Source organism: Arvicola amphibius, chromosome 3 (assembly GCF_903992535.2).
Source record: "Arvicola amphibius chromosome 3, mArvAmp1.2, whole genome shotgun sequence".
NCBI lineage: Eukaryota > Metazoa > Chordata > Mammalia > Rodentia > Cricetidae > Arvicola > Arvicola amphibius.
The window spans coordinates 175739174-175755087 of record NC_052049.1 but is presented as its reverse complement, the minus strand read 5'-3'; the positions used below and the strand labels follow the sequence as shown (position 1 = coordinate 175755087).

The following is a 15914-nucleotide window of genomic DNA, read 5'->3' as shown; positions in this document are numbered from 1 at the left end:
GTGGTTGACTAGGGGAACACTATTGGCTGCATTCCTCAAAATAAAACTTCTGGGGAGTCTTTGCAGAGCTGGGCAGAATGGCCTGAGTATCTGGGGGAAGCAGGTGTGCTAAGGAGAAAGGAAAGTAGAACACCCCAATTCAGGGTAGTGAAATGAAGACCAACCAACATGGGCCAGGATCCCCCGAATGGGAGATGAGGGCAGGGGCCATGTAGGTGGCCCAGTAACATGCCCCTGGTACAGCTCTGCATCTTCCACTTGCCTAGACACCATCACAGGAACAAGGAAGAAACACCCACTGAATGGCGATGACCCCTTGAGCTGTTTCTCTAGATCAGAACCTCCCTGTGAGCTGTAATCATCAGCACCCCCAACACATGCAGAGAGTTAACGTGAGCAGCGCTGTGATAACAAGGAGGATGTTTAGACGAAACAGACAAAAAGGAAGGGGACTCAAAGGAGAAGACGAGCAGAAAGAAAAGAGAACACCAAGGAGAATACAGACAGAAGCAAGAGTAGTAGGGTGAAATGCTAGCGAATACTGATTTTGCAATGTCAAAGGTTAAAACACAGGACTTGGCAGGATATGGGTAACTGTCTCAGGTCAGGGATTCCCCCAAGCGATGCCCGGGAACACAGCCAAGTTTGTACATCCCAAGTAACGAGAGCTTCAGCCCTCAGAGCAGGTCTCTAGCTTAGCTACAGAAAATCACAAAGCCTCCCACACATGCTGGTGAAACAAGACTACCCAAGTATCACTAGCCATGTTTTAGAGGATCATTAGGACACCCACAAAATATATATAGGCCTCTAGCTCCATCACTTGGCAGAACTGCTTCTTGGCAAGAGCCCAACCCAGACCACTTGTGATCGTGTCCCATGAGGGAAGTCAGCCCTCTTGCTGGGGTTTCCCACAGAGGCTATACCTCATATGCCAACTGATCAGAGCTTATACTTACATTGCCACCTCCAGGGACATGCTTAATATTGTCCTTGGAACCACACTTGGATTGAATATGGCTGTAGCTCACTTTTTTGGAGACTATCTGGACCTGGAGTGTTAGACAACAGAAAGAGGGAGAGAGAGAGAAAAAAGAAAAAAAAAAAAAACAAAAAACAAAAAACACAAAGGGAGAGGGCCAGTTAGAACTTACACAGAACAGGTCCACATGTGATCACAATGTCAAAGGGCACCCTTAAACCACTTACACACATTCGTTAGAAAAGGGGTTGAAAAACAAAGGAGAAGGAATGGTAAAGAAAGAGAGAGAAAGAAAGCGACGAGAGAAGCTACACAGGGATGTGCGGCTGTCCTCACTGCTCCGGGGCTGCGCTGTAGTTTCTAGGACACATACAGCAAGAGGTCCCAGATGTCCCACACAAATATTGCCCCAACTTCTTGTCCAGGCCCTTCTCTGAAGAGTGGATGCAAGGTCTCTTGCTCTTTTCAGCAAGGCTATCGATGCTCTGAACTAGTTCCCATTTGGGTCTTGGAACTTGCAGCCAGACTCAGCCCTGGAAACAAAAGCTGCTCTAAGAATTGTTGGGCAGCTGGCGAACGGCACAGATCTGATAACAACAGGAAGGAAGACACACTGTTCATAAAAAAAAAAAAAAAAGGCGAATGGTCACAGAATCCCGAGCCTGACACCAGGGGAGCACAGGCCACAGACTCAGTAGCTGGCACACTTCACCCATCTGTTTCAGGCTTTCAAGAACACTATGTGATGTATGAAGAGGGACTTCACATTCATGGTTTGTTCGTTTGTTTGAAATAGGTAACTTCTTCACTATGTAGAGAAGCAGGCCCCAAATTCCTGATTTTCCTGTCTCACCAATAACACTGCTGGCATTACAAGCAGCACATCTGCTTATACTCCTGTGAATACTCTAGCTAAAGAATCCCGTGCCCAGGATTTGCATGTACAAACAGAACAGAAGAAAACAGTGCTACAGTGATGTACAATTCAGGGGGCACAACTGTGCTGCACTGCAATCCTTGCCTGAAACTGGGTAACACACAGACTTCTTCTTTGGCTCTCAAGAATAAATGCTTCCAGGTCCTTTCTTCCATCCCCCTCTCCTCAGAACTAGAAGATCTTTTCAAATGAAATATGCTGTGTTGTCTACAGAACACAGAGACCACTGTGAGGAACTCTAATTCAGATACCTTATCATGTTCTTTTCATTTCCTAACTTCCATCAGCTCCAACAGTGGATCACTGTTAGTAAACTAGAGTGAGCTAGAAACCACGGGGCTGCAGTTATTTTAGTGATGAGCCACCAGAAGTTACAGTGCAGACATCATTATCGCATTACGCCCATCCCAGCAGTCCGTGGGGCTGACACTCCCTGTCTTCCCTAAGCCAGAGCTCATGTAACCCAGCTGCCTGCTACAACAGGCAGCACAAGACTATTTGTCAGTGTGGAAATCAGAACAAAGCTGGGGTTTTAGTTTCCCAATGCCCTTCAGCAGACACTGCAGTTTTCCACCATGGATGAGAATCCAAACATCCAGCTAAGAGATGAATGGAGGTGGGGGTATCATATGATATAATAGCTCAGAGAGATGCACAAAGCTTTGGGTTTAAAAGGCATCTCCAGGAAAGAAAAAAAAAATAAAAAGACCCAGGACACAGTAGCAGTTTTTTTTGTTTTGTTTTGTTTTTTTAGGTCAGAAGACAGGGGTGGCAGGGCTCTGGGCCACTGCTTTGTCTTGTGAGGAAGAACCTGGGAATGAGGGATGTTTGCATACTAAATGAGCTTCCAATGCCAAGGAAGTGACCAACAGTTTGCAAGTTCCCAAAAAGTTGCCTGATGGCTGAGTCACTAGAGGAAGGAACACAGGAAGAAGCAGGAGCTAGTTAAGAACAGGAGCAAAGCAGAATAGAAGGAAAAATGACTCAGGCTAGAAGAATGATGATTCTACCTCAAAGAGGTAAACCTAAATAAAACTCACTTTCCCAGCAGGCGGTCTCTGTGCACTCACAATGGAGCCAGCTGCTTTAGTGACTGCATTAGGTTCAGGCTTTCCAGCTGTGGCAGCTGCCTCTGTTTTTTTCTCTATTTTGGCCTGGATGGAGATAAAGGTGGGGGGGGGGGGGGCAAATTTCAAACAAAGATGAGAGCCCAAATGCCAAGGAAGGAAGAAGTTGGGAGGAAAAACAAAACATAAACCAATCAATCAAGCAAGCAAACAAAAAACCCCCCAAAAAACCAAAGGCCAGGATGCCAGGCAGAAAGAAGCAGGTCAACCTTGCCCCTAGAACAACACACTCCTATGCTAGCTAGATCCTCAGAGATCCCCGAGCAAGGTGCACAGGAAGAGAATCCATGGCTAGACTGAAACAAAGAGGAGATCATGCATTTATGAAGAGAAGGATCAAAGGCTAAGATCAAACTGGTGTTTTTTGTGAGCACGTGTGTGAGACGCCCTCTTGACTTGAACACTCTGCTCTCCAAGCACTGGTCACAGCTACCAGTGATGGTGAGCATGCCATTCATCAGGTGCCCTTCAACAGACAGCCCAACCAGTAGCCCGAGTTATGTAGAACCTCTTAAGCATTTACAGCAAGAAAACTCAGAAAACGAAGACAGGGAGAAGGGTCACCTGTGGCTCAGTCGAGACACTGAGCTGGGTGTCCAACCACTGTTTACCAAAAGTGACTCAGGCTGTCATCCCAGAATGATCCCAGTAATGTCAGCCAAACGAACCATGATTCTGCTCCCTTCTTGTTCCCATTCTTTTAATTCTATGCCTGATGCCCACAGAGACCATAAGAGGGCACGGGGATTGCTGGAACTGGTGTCACATAAAACAGGTTGCGAGTCACAGATGTGGGTTCTGGGAACTAAGCCTGGGTTCTTAACTACTAAGTCATCTCTCCAGGCTCCTTCCTATACTCAGACTAGTCCAGGGCTAGGAAAGGACGTAACTGAGACTAACTGCTGCCGGCTCAGGTGAATTTGGATACCAATCCTTCCACATTCTGGGTTCCCAAGAGCTGCTAACACTGAACGCGTCAATCTGTGATCATGCAACCAGAATACTTTTTTAAAAAAAGTTATTTATTGTACATGTGTGCATATAAACACTTGTAGCACATGGAAGCCAGAAGAAAACCTGCAGGAGTCACTTTTATCTCTCTGTCACAGAGTTTCTGTAGATCAAATTCGTGCTGTCAGGATCGGTGCCCAAACAGGGCAACATTTTTCTATGTAGTCTTGAAACTTGCTATGTAGACCAGATTGGCCTCAAACTCAAAAATCCTCTTGCCTCTGCCTCCTCCTGCTAGAATTAAAGTTCAGCTAAACACCCAACCTCAGAACTTTATTACTGTGAAGTATGTGGTTTAGAAGCCCAGTTCACCTCATAGCAGAGCTTCCTTTGGACACCAGAGGGCACCTCAGTTTCCTTTCAGACAGACTCAAATAAGTGTGTTCATGAACTGGGCTCATGCCCAGTGTCTCTTACCCTCATAGTTTCTGAAGCTTTCTCTCTCTCCCTAACCACTGTGGCAGTCGGCTCTCATTATAGTGTGCCCACATCCACAGAAGACTCTTTCTATCTCCCAATGGAAAATGTAAACCCAAACCCCAACACACTGAACAGAGCTCTTTGTACCAATTTGGAAAGAGAAGGAAAGAAAAGCAATCAGCCCGGGCTACCCTGACATTGCAGTGCCAAAAGCCCAACTGGAATACCCTGGTACCGAATGCAAGGTCCTAAAAGCCCCTTTAGGTGGCTGGATGTGGCAGAAGAGAAGCAGAAGCTAAGATCCCCCAGCTCCTGGACTCACCCGGCCTCCTCCAGGCTGGTGCTTGATATTTTCTGTAGAGCCAATCTTGGAGCGAACATTCTTCAGATCAGGGGCAGAGGCAGTGGTAGCCAGGCGGCTCAGCCTGGGTGCAGAGGAACTAGGCTTAGCTAAGGTAAGCTTCTTGTCCACAGAAGGCCGGGCAGGTGCAGATGTGGGCTTGACTCGAGCAGAAGTCATCCCTGCTGGGGGTGCTGCCCCAGTGGGAGTGGTGTTCCTCTTCACAGAATTGGTAGAGGTGGTCTTTGAACGACTCAAGTCGGCTGCAAAGAAATGAGAAGTAGCAGGAGTCCATGGGGAAAGGGTGGGGTAGGTTCGTGGCTTCCTAAGGTGAACTGGGTATTACCTGGCACAGACTTAGCAGTCATCCTTCTGACATCAGCAGGTTTTCCCTCAGTCTTAGTGGCTGCACAAACAAAGTAGCATATTTAACAAGATGACCCAATGAGATCATAATCCATCTGACAACTACAGATGCCCCCTCTGAGCCAGTGATTGTGCTCATTTCTGTGACACAGAAAATTAAATAGCCACATGAAGATTATGTGCTCACAGTATACAAAGGCCAGTACTGTATCCCACTTTCAACAGTTCCAATAATGAATCATGCAAAGAGTCTTACAAGTATCTTATCAGCCGGGTGGTGGTGGTGCACGCCTTTAATCCCAGCAATCAGGAGGCAGAGGCAGGTGTATCTCTATGAATGAGGCCAGCCTAGTCTACAGAGTGAGTTCCAGGACAGGCTCCAAAGCTACAGAGATAAACCCTGTCTTATAAAAAACCAAAAGAGTAGCTTATCAGATATGGCTATGATATTAAATTACCCCTCTCTCTCCCTCTACCCCCCCCCCTCGCATGATGAAGACTGAACACACTGGAAAGCCCTACTCACCTCCCACCCATTACCATGGGAAGGAATACTATGCAGAACTCACAGGTAGGCCTCTTCGGCAAAGGCGTAGCAGGACTTCTACTGCTTGGCCCAGTTGAGGGAGATGTGGCTTTAGGGACAGTTGGGGTGGTTTTAGGTCCAGGTCTGAGGGCTGGGGTGGATGCAGGTTTGGAGGGTGAGGTCCGCTTTTCAGGAGTCTTAGCCTCTGTAACTGGCTAAAAATGGGAAAGCGGAAGTAAGAGCTACAGGTCAGTGATGGCCCCACATGGTTTTATAAGTATGCCCAGAAAATAGGGGATGATATGGACTCTGCAGTGAGTGACATGAAAATACACGGTTCTCAGTCAGGCTCCAGATGACTTTGGAAAGGTGTTTGATGCTTGTGACATCAGCACAACTTGGCTTAGGTGAGAAGACCGCTATGAGTTTGAGGTTAGCACAGGCTCCACAATGAGTTCCAGAACAGACTTGTCCACAGAGCGAGATCACAAAATAAAAACAAAACAACAAGAAAGACCTCAAGACCAAGTGGCCAGATAGGGAGCACTGTGTTCTAAGGTTAGGAAATGGGAGTCAATCTATACCAAACCAGTGGGAGAGATAACCCCAAAGGGTACATCTTACCACAACCTACTTTTACTGGAAGCTTTAATAAACATACGAATCAGAAGCTAAAGGTTATGTTTAGTCATGCTTTTTGGTTAACATTTACCCAGAACAGTGGGACAGAGCAGCACTCTTGAAGGTGAGTAGCTACCAGTCAAATCTGAGCCAGAACCTGAGCTATAACCTGAGTCTAGTTCCTAAGAAAGAGTGTGCTCTTGGGAAGATCACTGGGTCCCTGTACGCTTTACTTCTTTATCTGAATAAGGATCAGAACACAGCATTGCTGCAGCCCATCTTTGATGATGTGGTATTAGTGAACTAGAAGACAGGAAGACAGCAGAGAGGTGACAAGAAGGGTCAGGCCTGACCCACATCAGGCACAGGATAATGTTCAAATGAGGGTCAGTGAGAAATTTAGAACTGAAGGGAGAGGGGGAGAAACAAACCAAAAACAAACAAACAAACAAACAAACAAAAAACAACAACCAAACCAGCTCTGTCTACAGAGTTAGTTCCAGAACAGCCCCGGCTATACAAAGAAACACTGTCTCAAAATAACAACAACAAAATTTCAGGTTGGTATCTTATCAAAACCGCTTATGGAGAACCATGCGAGAGACAAGGGCTTCACTTCTCTTAGAACTCATCAGATGGTCGTGAGCTACCATGTTGGTGCTGGGAATTGAAACCAGGTCCTTTCAAAAGTTACAAGTGCCCGGGGCCATCTCAGTGCTGAGGCTGGAAAGATGGCTCATAGGTTAAGAGCAATGGCTGCTCTTCTGTAGGTCCTGAGTTCAATTCCCAGGAACCAGATGGTGACTCACAATGTAATGAGATCTGGTGTCCTCTTCTGGTTTGCAAGCATACATGCAGGCAGAACATAATTAATTAATTTTTTTTTTTTAAAGAAAAAGCAAGCTGGGCGGTGGTGGCGCACGCCTTTAATCCCCAGCACTCGGGAGGCAGAGGCAGGCGGATCTCTGTGAGTTCGAGGCCAGCCTGGTCTACAAGAGCTAGTGCCAGGACAGGCTCTAAAGCTACAGAGAAACCCTGTCTCGAAAAAAAAAAAAAAAAAAAAAAAACCAACAAAACAACAAAAAAACAAACACACACACACACACACAAAGAAAGATTAAGTTACAAGTGCTCTTAACCACTAACCATCTCAGCAGCCTATGTGTGCATGTGCATGCATGCACGCACCTTGAGCATTTATGTGTAGGTGCCTGCAGAGACTCATGTGGGTGCTTTGAACCAAACCTGGGTCCTCTGAAAGAATAGCATGCATTCTTTAATCCCCGAGCCATCTCTCCAGACCCTGGTCAAAAAATGACAACCAGGCAGAGCACGGTGACACCATGTTTAATCCCAGCACTCGGAAGACAGAGCAGGCGGATCTGAGGCCAGTCTGCTCTATGTAACGTATTCCAGACTTGCCAGAGCTTACAGCGAGACTTGGTCACAAAATAAAACTAAACAAAACCATCTGAGGATCAAACCAAACATCATGACTATGATTAAGAAAAGTCTAGGAGAGTCCTATTATTTTGCTTGTAGGAAAAAATGATGAAAAAATAATAAAAAGTTACTTGTGGTACAAATCACTGAAGAATATGATATCTGTCTACCAGACCTCAGGAAGTTGCGGGGACAGACTGCCCTTTTAGCCACAGTTAAAATGTTGGTTCCCATTTTATTTTCTAAACAGGTTTTCCTAACTCCAGTTTGCTTCTATAAATCTATACTTTAAGGGCAAAGGTGGCCTAACTAGACTTTAGTGTATCATTCTCTTAAAATATTTTAATCTGTCTTTATCTGAAAGACAGACAACAGGAACACTTACAGTCCTGGTCACTCAAACTATGCAGTTCAAATCAGTCTTGACCAGCAACCCGCATGCTGGGCTTGGTTAAGTGTATGCCCCCATACTTTCCTACATGTCACATTTCTTAAGTCGATTGTTTATAAATTGTTGTTAAAACACCACATAGTAAAAAATCATTAAGAAAACAGTGTTGTAGGGGTCCAAACATCAGAAATGGGGTTAGACCTAGGTTCAAACCTGCCTCTGTCACTTACTGGCATGGACTTTATTTAGAAAGGCAACTTGATTGAGTTTAAGCTTCCAGAATTAAAAAATAAAGCTAACAATGTTTATATTATGGATGGTTGGAAATATTCAAAGAGTTGTATGTATCAAGAAACTTAAAAAAAAAAAAAGAAGAAAGAAGCTATAAGTATAGTTGGCAGTGGTGGTTCAAACCTTTAATCCCAGCACTTAAGGGATTAATGAGCTCAAAGTCAGCCTGATCTACAGAGTTCTCAAGACAGCCAAGGCTAAAGGGCAAAAAGAAAGAAAAGACTTGTATACAACAATTACACATCTCCTCATCCCTGTGGCCTCCTTTTCCTTGATAGGAGACTGTTTAAAAAGTCTTAGTGGGGATCTACAGTCCTTGTTGCCAGTCACCTTCCTTCTTCCCTCTTAATTAAATCATTTCCTAAAGATCCAGAATGGGAGCCAACTGGACAAATAAAGTTCATAAAGTTTTATGAGACAACATCATTTCTAGCCTAAGACAGGATTTCTCATCTTAGCAAAGGTTTCAAGTTCAGACTACAAACCCTAGAGCTGCTTTACAAGACTAAAGTAGAACACGTTAACATGGGAGTTTAAAGATACAACAGGCTAAACTCAAGGCCCTTCTCAGATAAAGAAAGAGCTTAGGGAAGACAGCAGCAGCCACAGCAGCCACCTTGCCCTCCTCCAGAAAATCAGAAAATCAGGAAAGCCAAGTGCAGGACACAATGTGACCTGGACAGATGAGCATCACAGTGATGAGTGGCCGAAAGCTGAAAGCAAACCAAGTTGTCACATGATCGATTCCGGATTGTGCTGAGCTCAGCTGGAAAGGTCAGCACGTTGCTAAGCAATGGAAAAACTATTCTGCAGGATGATTAAAGAGAAAGGCAAATAACTGAATTGGAAGTAGGAATTATGTTCCACCCCAAACAGTATCTGATTAGTCTGCGAAGTACAAGAAACTGATCAGAATATATTAGTTGGTGAAACATAAGGAACAGTTAAGAAAAAGGAAGAAGTTGGGTGGTGGGGGTGAACTCTTTTAATCCTAGCACTCAGGCTAAGATCTCTGAGTTCTGAGTTGAAGCCAGACTGGTTGACAGAGCAAGTTCTAGGACAGCTAGGGCTATACAAAGAAACACTGTCTTGGAAAAAAAAGAAAAGAAAAATTAAAAAGCAAGAAGAATGAAAGCAGATGAAATACTGGGTCTGATCAGGGCAGACAAGGGTAAAAAGAGTAAAAGGTTTTGAAGTGTTATGATCTCACCACTGGGCACCCAAATGACTTTCAAAGCACCTATTTGCCCTTCCCCTCTCCTTTCTCAATTCCACCAGTTCAGCATCTGTAGCAAGGGCCTATCTACTGATCTGAAACTCAGAGGGGGAATCTTTTCCTGGCACAGTAGATGGGTGGCTGCTTACCTTTGGTTTCACGTCTCTTGCAGGTAGGGTGGAAGGCCTGGCAGTAGCAGTGGCAGCAGCAGGGCGTTTGGATGGGGCAGCTGGCACTGAGCCTGAAGCGAGGCTCATGGGTTTTTTATTCAACCCACCAGAAGTGGTGGGAGCTGGTTGCTTAGGGAGAGAAGTGGACTGTGTTTTGACTTTCGATGTTGAAGTCTTGGCAGGCTGAGTGGTGGCCAAAGGCTTTAGGTTGATGGTTGTTTAATATTTAATTTTGAATTTTTAAAGAACATCAAACACACAGACAAGAATAAAAACAAATTAAAATAAAGTATAAACTGCAGAATTCAAAGTAAATTATAAGCAATGAGGATTGATGCAACTGAAAATAAGCATTCCTTTCTTCTGAGCTCAGTAAAAAGCAAAGTGATATCAAGATGAAAATAAAGAAACCATAAGTTTTTTCTTTATTCTTGGTTGAACCCAAGGTCTTAGGCATGCTACTACTGAGCTATACCCCCATGTCTGTAGAAATGCTTTCTTAAATCACAGCGCCACAAATTCCATCAGTTTGATTCCTAGAAAATTAATAGCTTTGTATTAATTAACTTTTAGTGGCTATAAGAATTCTATTAATAAGCCAGGTGGTAGTGGCGCATGCCTTTAATCCCAGTACTTGGGAGGCAGAGGCAGGTGGATTTCTGTGAGGTCGAGGCCAGTCTGATCTACAAGAAATTGTTCCAGGACAGGTCCCAAAGCTACAGAGAAACCCTGTCTCAAAAAACAAAAAACAAAACAAAACAAAAAAGAATTCTACATCTAAAGCCATTAGCAAGTGATTAAGTCATTGCTGGCTGGATCTTACTTCATTTAGGAAAAATAGGATCTCGCTATAGTACCCAGGAAGGCACACAGCTCAAGATCCTCTAGCCTCAGGTTCCCAGACTGCTGAGACGACAGATATAGGTACCACAACCTGCTTTTTGTACCTATGTCTTAACCAGACAGCTTAATTGAATCTAAAATGTGGCCCCTATGTTCTATCTGAAAACCTTCATTTCCTTTTCACGAGCAGATTTGAGAGTAAGTCTAAAATTGCTTTCTGTTGTTAGTAAGAGAAAAGGAAGTCATTTATATATCGACTATGGTGGATATATCAAAACCTGGTCTGAAAAAATCCATGAGTGCTGTGCTTGTACTTAGGAAGTACAAGGCCATAGGGTCAATCTCTAGCACAGACCACAAACAAATATCTAATGAATATTTTACATAGATATAGTATGAAAGTGCAAAGGCAGAAGATTTTAACCTTTGGATAGGCTGTATGAGAAAATGAGAATATCCTTTTTAAGAACATCTAAATTTGAAGGAAGACAGGATAGCTCAGAAAAAAAGATACTGCCTTCATGATTCAAGCAATAACAGCAGAAGGTCTTGCTTTTAAAAATTACATAAAAGGATAACCACCATTCATTCAAGCACCTACCTTTGCTTTCTTTTCTGGGCTTGGTGGGAGTTCCTTGTTTGGTGGGGAAGAGATGTCATTTCCTGTCACACCCACAGCAGGCTTTTCTTCTTCTTGCCTGGCTATTCCTACAGAGAGTCAATGGGAATTAGCCTAAACAAATGTGTTTTCACAACCATTTTAAACACAGAAGGCTCAGTTGAGAGCCCCTGAGGGCGATGCTGCTGAGGATGGACAACAGCCTGCGCTCCCGGATTGCAGCAATTCTAGGAGCACTTCTGTGCTAAAGCAAGCGAAGGAGGAGTCCCCGTGATGATTGGTGGGAGAAAACAGCCTTAAAAGTTTGGTCTCTTTTCCCTTGACACCAACAAAGAGCTTCTGTCACCTAAACACCTACTCCCTGAAAACAAAGGGGACAAAAAGCTCTTCTGCTATAGTCTATCTTTGGAATAAAGGTTGCTGAGATGGGGCAAACGCCAGCTCATTTGATGTCTGGCCTTACTTCCTTTCCCTGCAGAAAACCACTTACAGAGGGTGAGACTAGGCTGCTCTAGTTCCAACAGTGACCTAGATTTCCAACACGGCTGAGACCCACAGAAAATAGAAGTCATCAGCCTAAGCTAGCAAAACTCCTGTCCATAGAGGAGATACTTCAGATGCTAATGAGCACTAGGATACTATGAAATGTGGAGAAGATTTTCTGACTGGTGCAAAACTTGGAACCACAAAAAGTTTAAAGAAAAGCAAAGTCATAAAATCCAAAGGCAATTGCCAAACAAAAGAAGATAATTGAGCCTCACCTCAAATACAAAGAGATTATATAAATAACTCCTGCAAATTAGGAGCCTGTTTTGTTACAAGATCTCAAGTAGCCAGGGCTGGCCTAGAAATCACTACATATATGAAGATGATTCTGATTTTCCTGTCTTCACCTTCTGAGTGCTGGGATTACAAGTTGTACTGTTATCTTTATGTGATGCAAACCTAGGCTTTGGGGCTGTTGGGTGTGCATAGTACCACTTGAGCTACAGGCCCTGTATTTGCTTCTTCTTCTTCTTTTTTTTTTTTTTTTGAAGACAGGCTCTCATATAACATATGCTGGTCTTGAACTCCTGATTCTCCTACGTTAATCCACTGAAAGATATGATTACAGGCCTGAGCCATTATACCTAGGCCCAGTTATCACTAAGTCTTTTAAAGTCAACAATTCAAAAGAAAAGAGTCAAAAGAATACGAAAGTAGATCCTGGAAATATTAATGTTTTTTGAAAACATAAGGTGAGCCAGGCACAGTAGCACATGTCTATAATTCTAATAATGGAAAGATAGTAGCAGCTAGAGAGTTTGAGGCCAGTCTGGGCTATATGAGATCCAGGCTCAAAAACCAAAGAATAAGGACTAGAGAGATTGCAAAGGTTAAGAGCACCAATCTGTCTTGCAGAGGACTTAGGTTTGATTCATAGCACCCATGCTGTGGCATATAGATCAGGTTCTAGTGGATCCATGTGCACCACATACACATGATACATAGAGGCAAAAACACCCATGAAATAAAATTAAACAAATCTTAAAAGGCAAAAAAGGTGACATTTTCTATCTTAGATCCTCTTTTCTTGCTATTATATGGACTATTTATCTTTCAGAATTTTTAAAATAATGTTTTGAAATTCATTGCTTTGTACCCCTGCTTAGTAGTTGCTGTTAGTACTGAATAACAGTACTAACAGCAACAGGGACAGAACCATAGGATAAACTACTAATCTTTTACTCCACTTACAATCCTTGATGCACCCCATTTTGACTTTATGCAGAGGAACTTAAGACTTGCACATTCAAGGCCAACACACGACTGTTGAGCTACATTTTGAGCACCTAACTCCACTTTAAAATAAAATGTACTATGGATGTGAAAATAGCACAGTAGGTAAAGCAGGTATATGGAGACCTGTGCTTGGTCACTAGAACCCATGGGGAAATATGCCTACTTGCAATCCCAGTGCTGGGGAAGCAGTGACTAGCCAGGTAGGCTAATGGTGAGCTTCAGGGCAACGAGACCTTGTTTCAAAGGAGGTGGAGGATATTCCTGAGGATGGCACCTAAGGTTGTTCTCAGGCCTCCAGCCTCCACACAAATATGTCATATGGACCTGCACACACACTAACACAAAGGCATAAAAGGTGTCAGATTTGTTTCTTGTTCATATTTTAAGATTCATATCATAAAACATTAGAACTTTTGTTATGCTAATAAATATGGCTTAGGATAGTCTATAATATTTATGCCTTTTTATTGTAGAAATTCCAAAGTCTCCTCCTGTTACATCTTATCTTTTGGGAGATTTTCTGTTAGCTGTCTCTAAAGGTCTGTCCATCAGATAACAAATGTTTTTAATTTATCCTTGAAGTAAACTGAAGAATTTGTCTCTTCTATTCTGGATAGCTTTGCCATCACTGTTAACCCTTGTCACCTATTTTCTGTCAGCATTCAGAAAACATTTACTATTGTATTATATGTCCTCTGGCTTTTGTCAGAAATACACTGTCACTCATTCCCTGAAAGACAGTGGAGTGCCCAGTCCCCTTCTGCTTCAAGTTTTTTATCTTTCTTTCTGTAAATGTTCCTGCTAACTAGAAAAAAAAAAAGTTTAGCTATGAATTATTTATTTGGAAATCTCAGTTAAGTTCCTTAAATTTTTTTTTTGTTTTTTTTTTTTTTGTTTTGTTTTTGTTTTTGTTTTTCGAGACAGGGTTTCTCTGCAGCTTTTTTAGAGCCTGGCCTGGAACTAGCTCTTGTAGACCAGGCTGGCCTCGAACTCACAGAGATCTGCCTGCCTCTGCCTCCCAAGTGCTGGGATTAAAGGCGTGAGCCACCACCGCCCGGCCCTTAAATTTTTTTGTTTTTGCTTTTCTAGACAGGGTTTCTCTGTGTAATAGCCCTGGCTGCAGTGTAGCAGCCCAGGCTGGCCTCAGACTGAGCTGCCTCTGCCTCCTGAGTGCGGGATAAAAGGTGGGTGCAAGCACACATGGCTAAGTTTCTTGACTTTATGCCACTATCTTTTGCCAAATCCGGCACATCTGGTGATGATTTTGTGGAACAGTCATTGAGTTTCACACCCTCTTTCTGCTCTAGACTTTGAGGGTAGCAGCGATCAATGTCCAGGGTTTTTCATTGTTGAACCTTGTCCTTCCGAGAATCTGCTATATTTTCCCTGTCATTCTTCACTATTATTCAAATGATTGAACTGAGTAATTTCTACTCATTTGCCAAATTCACTGATAACCCTTAAGGATGGAACCCAGCACAAGTGTTCTTCTGCAGACTTCTACTACACCCCCACCTCTGATTTCCTGACTGTACCCCATTTTTATTGTTTTAAATTTTTAAAAATATTTATTTATCTATATTATGTATATGGGTGTTTTGTCTGCTTTTAAGTCTGCACACCAGAAGAGGGCATCTGGAGCCTATGGGACAACACTTTTAGACAGTTGTGAGCCACCATGTGAGTGCTGGGAATTTAACTCAGGACCCCTGGCAGAGCAGCCAGTGCTCTTAACCATTAAATCATCTCTCCAGCCCCTTGTTTTAATTTCTTCTTTCTTCCCCTTAGTGAGAAAAGGTTTCAATTCTGTAGGGCAGGTTGTCTTTGAACTCACTATTTCAGCAGGAAAACCTGGAATATGTGGCCTCCTGAGTCCTGGAATTACAAATGTGTACTGTCATGCTGACAAAATTTCACAAGATGTACAATTAACATTTGGTCATTTTTTAATAACTTGAGATTATTCTAATTTTCCTTTTTCTTTTTAAATTTTATTTAAAACCATTTTAGGAGCCTGGAGAGATGGCTCAGAGGTTAAGAGCACTGACTGCTCTTCAACCATCTGTAATGAGATCTGATTCTCTCTTTTAGTGTACAGGCGGAACACTGTATACATAATAAATAAATATTAAAAAAACTTTAGGTGGTGGTGGCACATGCCTTTAATCCCAGCACTAGGGAGGCAGAGGCAGGCAGATCTCTGTGAGTTCAAGGCCAGCCTGGTCCACAAGAGCTAGTTTCAGGGTAAGCACCAAAACTACAGGAAAAACTCTGTCTTGAAAAACAAAAGAAACAAACAAAAAACTTTAGGGGCCTGCAAAATGGCTTAATAGATAAAATCATATGCCCTGAAACCCAACAACCTGAGTACAATCCCCAGAAAGACCTGATGGAAGGAGAGAATGGAGTCCTTCAAGTTGTCCTGTGGTTACCACATGCATGGCTCACAACTGCCCAAATGCTCAAATCCCCAAGGAAATAAATGAAGTAAAGTGACTCTGAAAATAATTTACGACTTTTATTTTTGGTGCACACTGTGTGTGCAGGGGGGGGGGTATGAGAGTGCTAGCTCATGCATGCCACTGTGTGCCTGGAAGGAGGTCAGATGACAACCTATGGTTACTGGTTCTCTCCTTCCACCTTGTGTGTGCTAGGGACAGAACCCAGGTTGTCAGCAATGTCTTTATCTACTAAGTAAGACATCTCATTGGGCTTTGTTTTGTTTTTTAAGAAAACTTGCAACTGTGTTAAAGCAACATTTTGATGTCTCCTTTAAAATTCTAATACTGTATTGGAGCAGTCAATCACTCTCCTGTATTTAGCATGTAG

General features: G+C 43.1%; 1 protein-coding gene across 3 annotated transcripts in view; it reads right to left on the bottom strand.

Moving 5' to 3' along the window:
• Map4 (microtubule associated protein 4) overlaps window positions 1-15914 on the bottom strand; it is a 134907-nt gene that overhangs the window by 9245 nt on the left and 109748 nt on the right. For all 3 annotated transcript variants that reach the window (XM_038324459.1, XM_038324460.1, XM_038324461.1), the window contains 7 exons: window positions 11286-11392; window positions 9821-10042; window positions 5753-5924; window positions 5164-5223; window positions 4800-5080; window positions 2960-3073; window positions 960-1052 (listed from right to left, as the gene is read on the bottom strand). In XM_038324459.1, coding sequence (XP_038180387.1) covers window positions 960-1052; window positions 2960-3073; window positions 4800-5080; window positions 5164-5223; window positions 5753-5924; window positions 9821-10042; window positions 11286-11392 — 1049 coding nt within the window. The remainder of the gene's footprint in view (window positions 1-959; window positions 1053-2959; window positions 3074-4799; window positions 5081-5163; window positions 5224-5752; window positions 5925-9820; window positions 10043-11285; window positions 11393-15914) is intronic.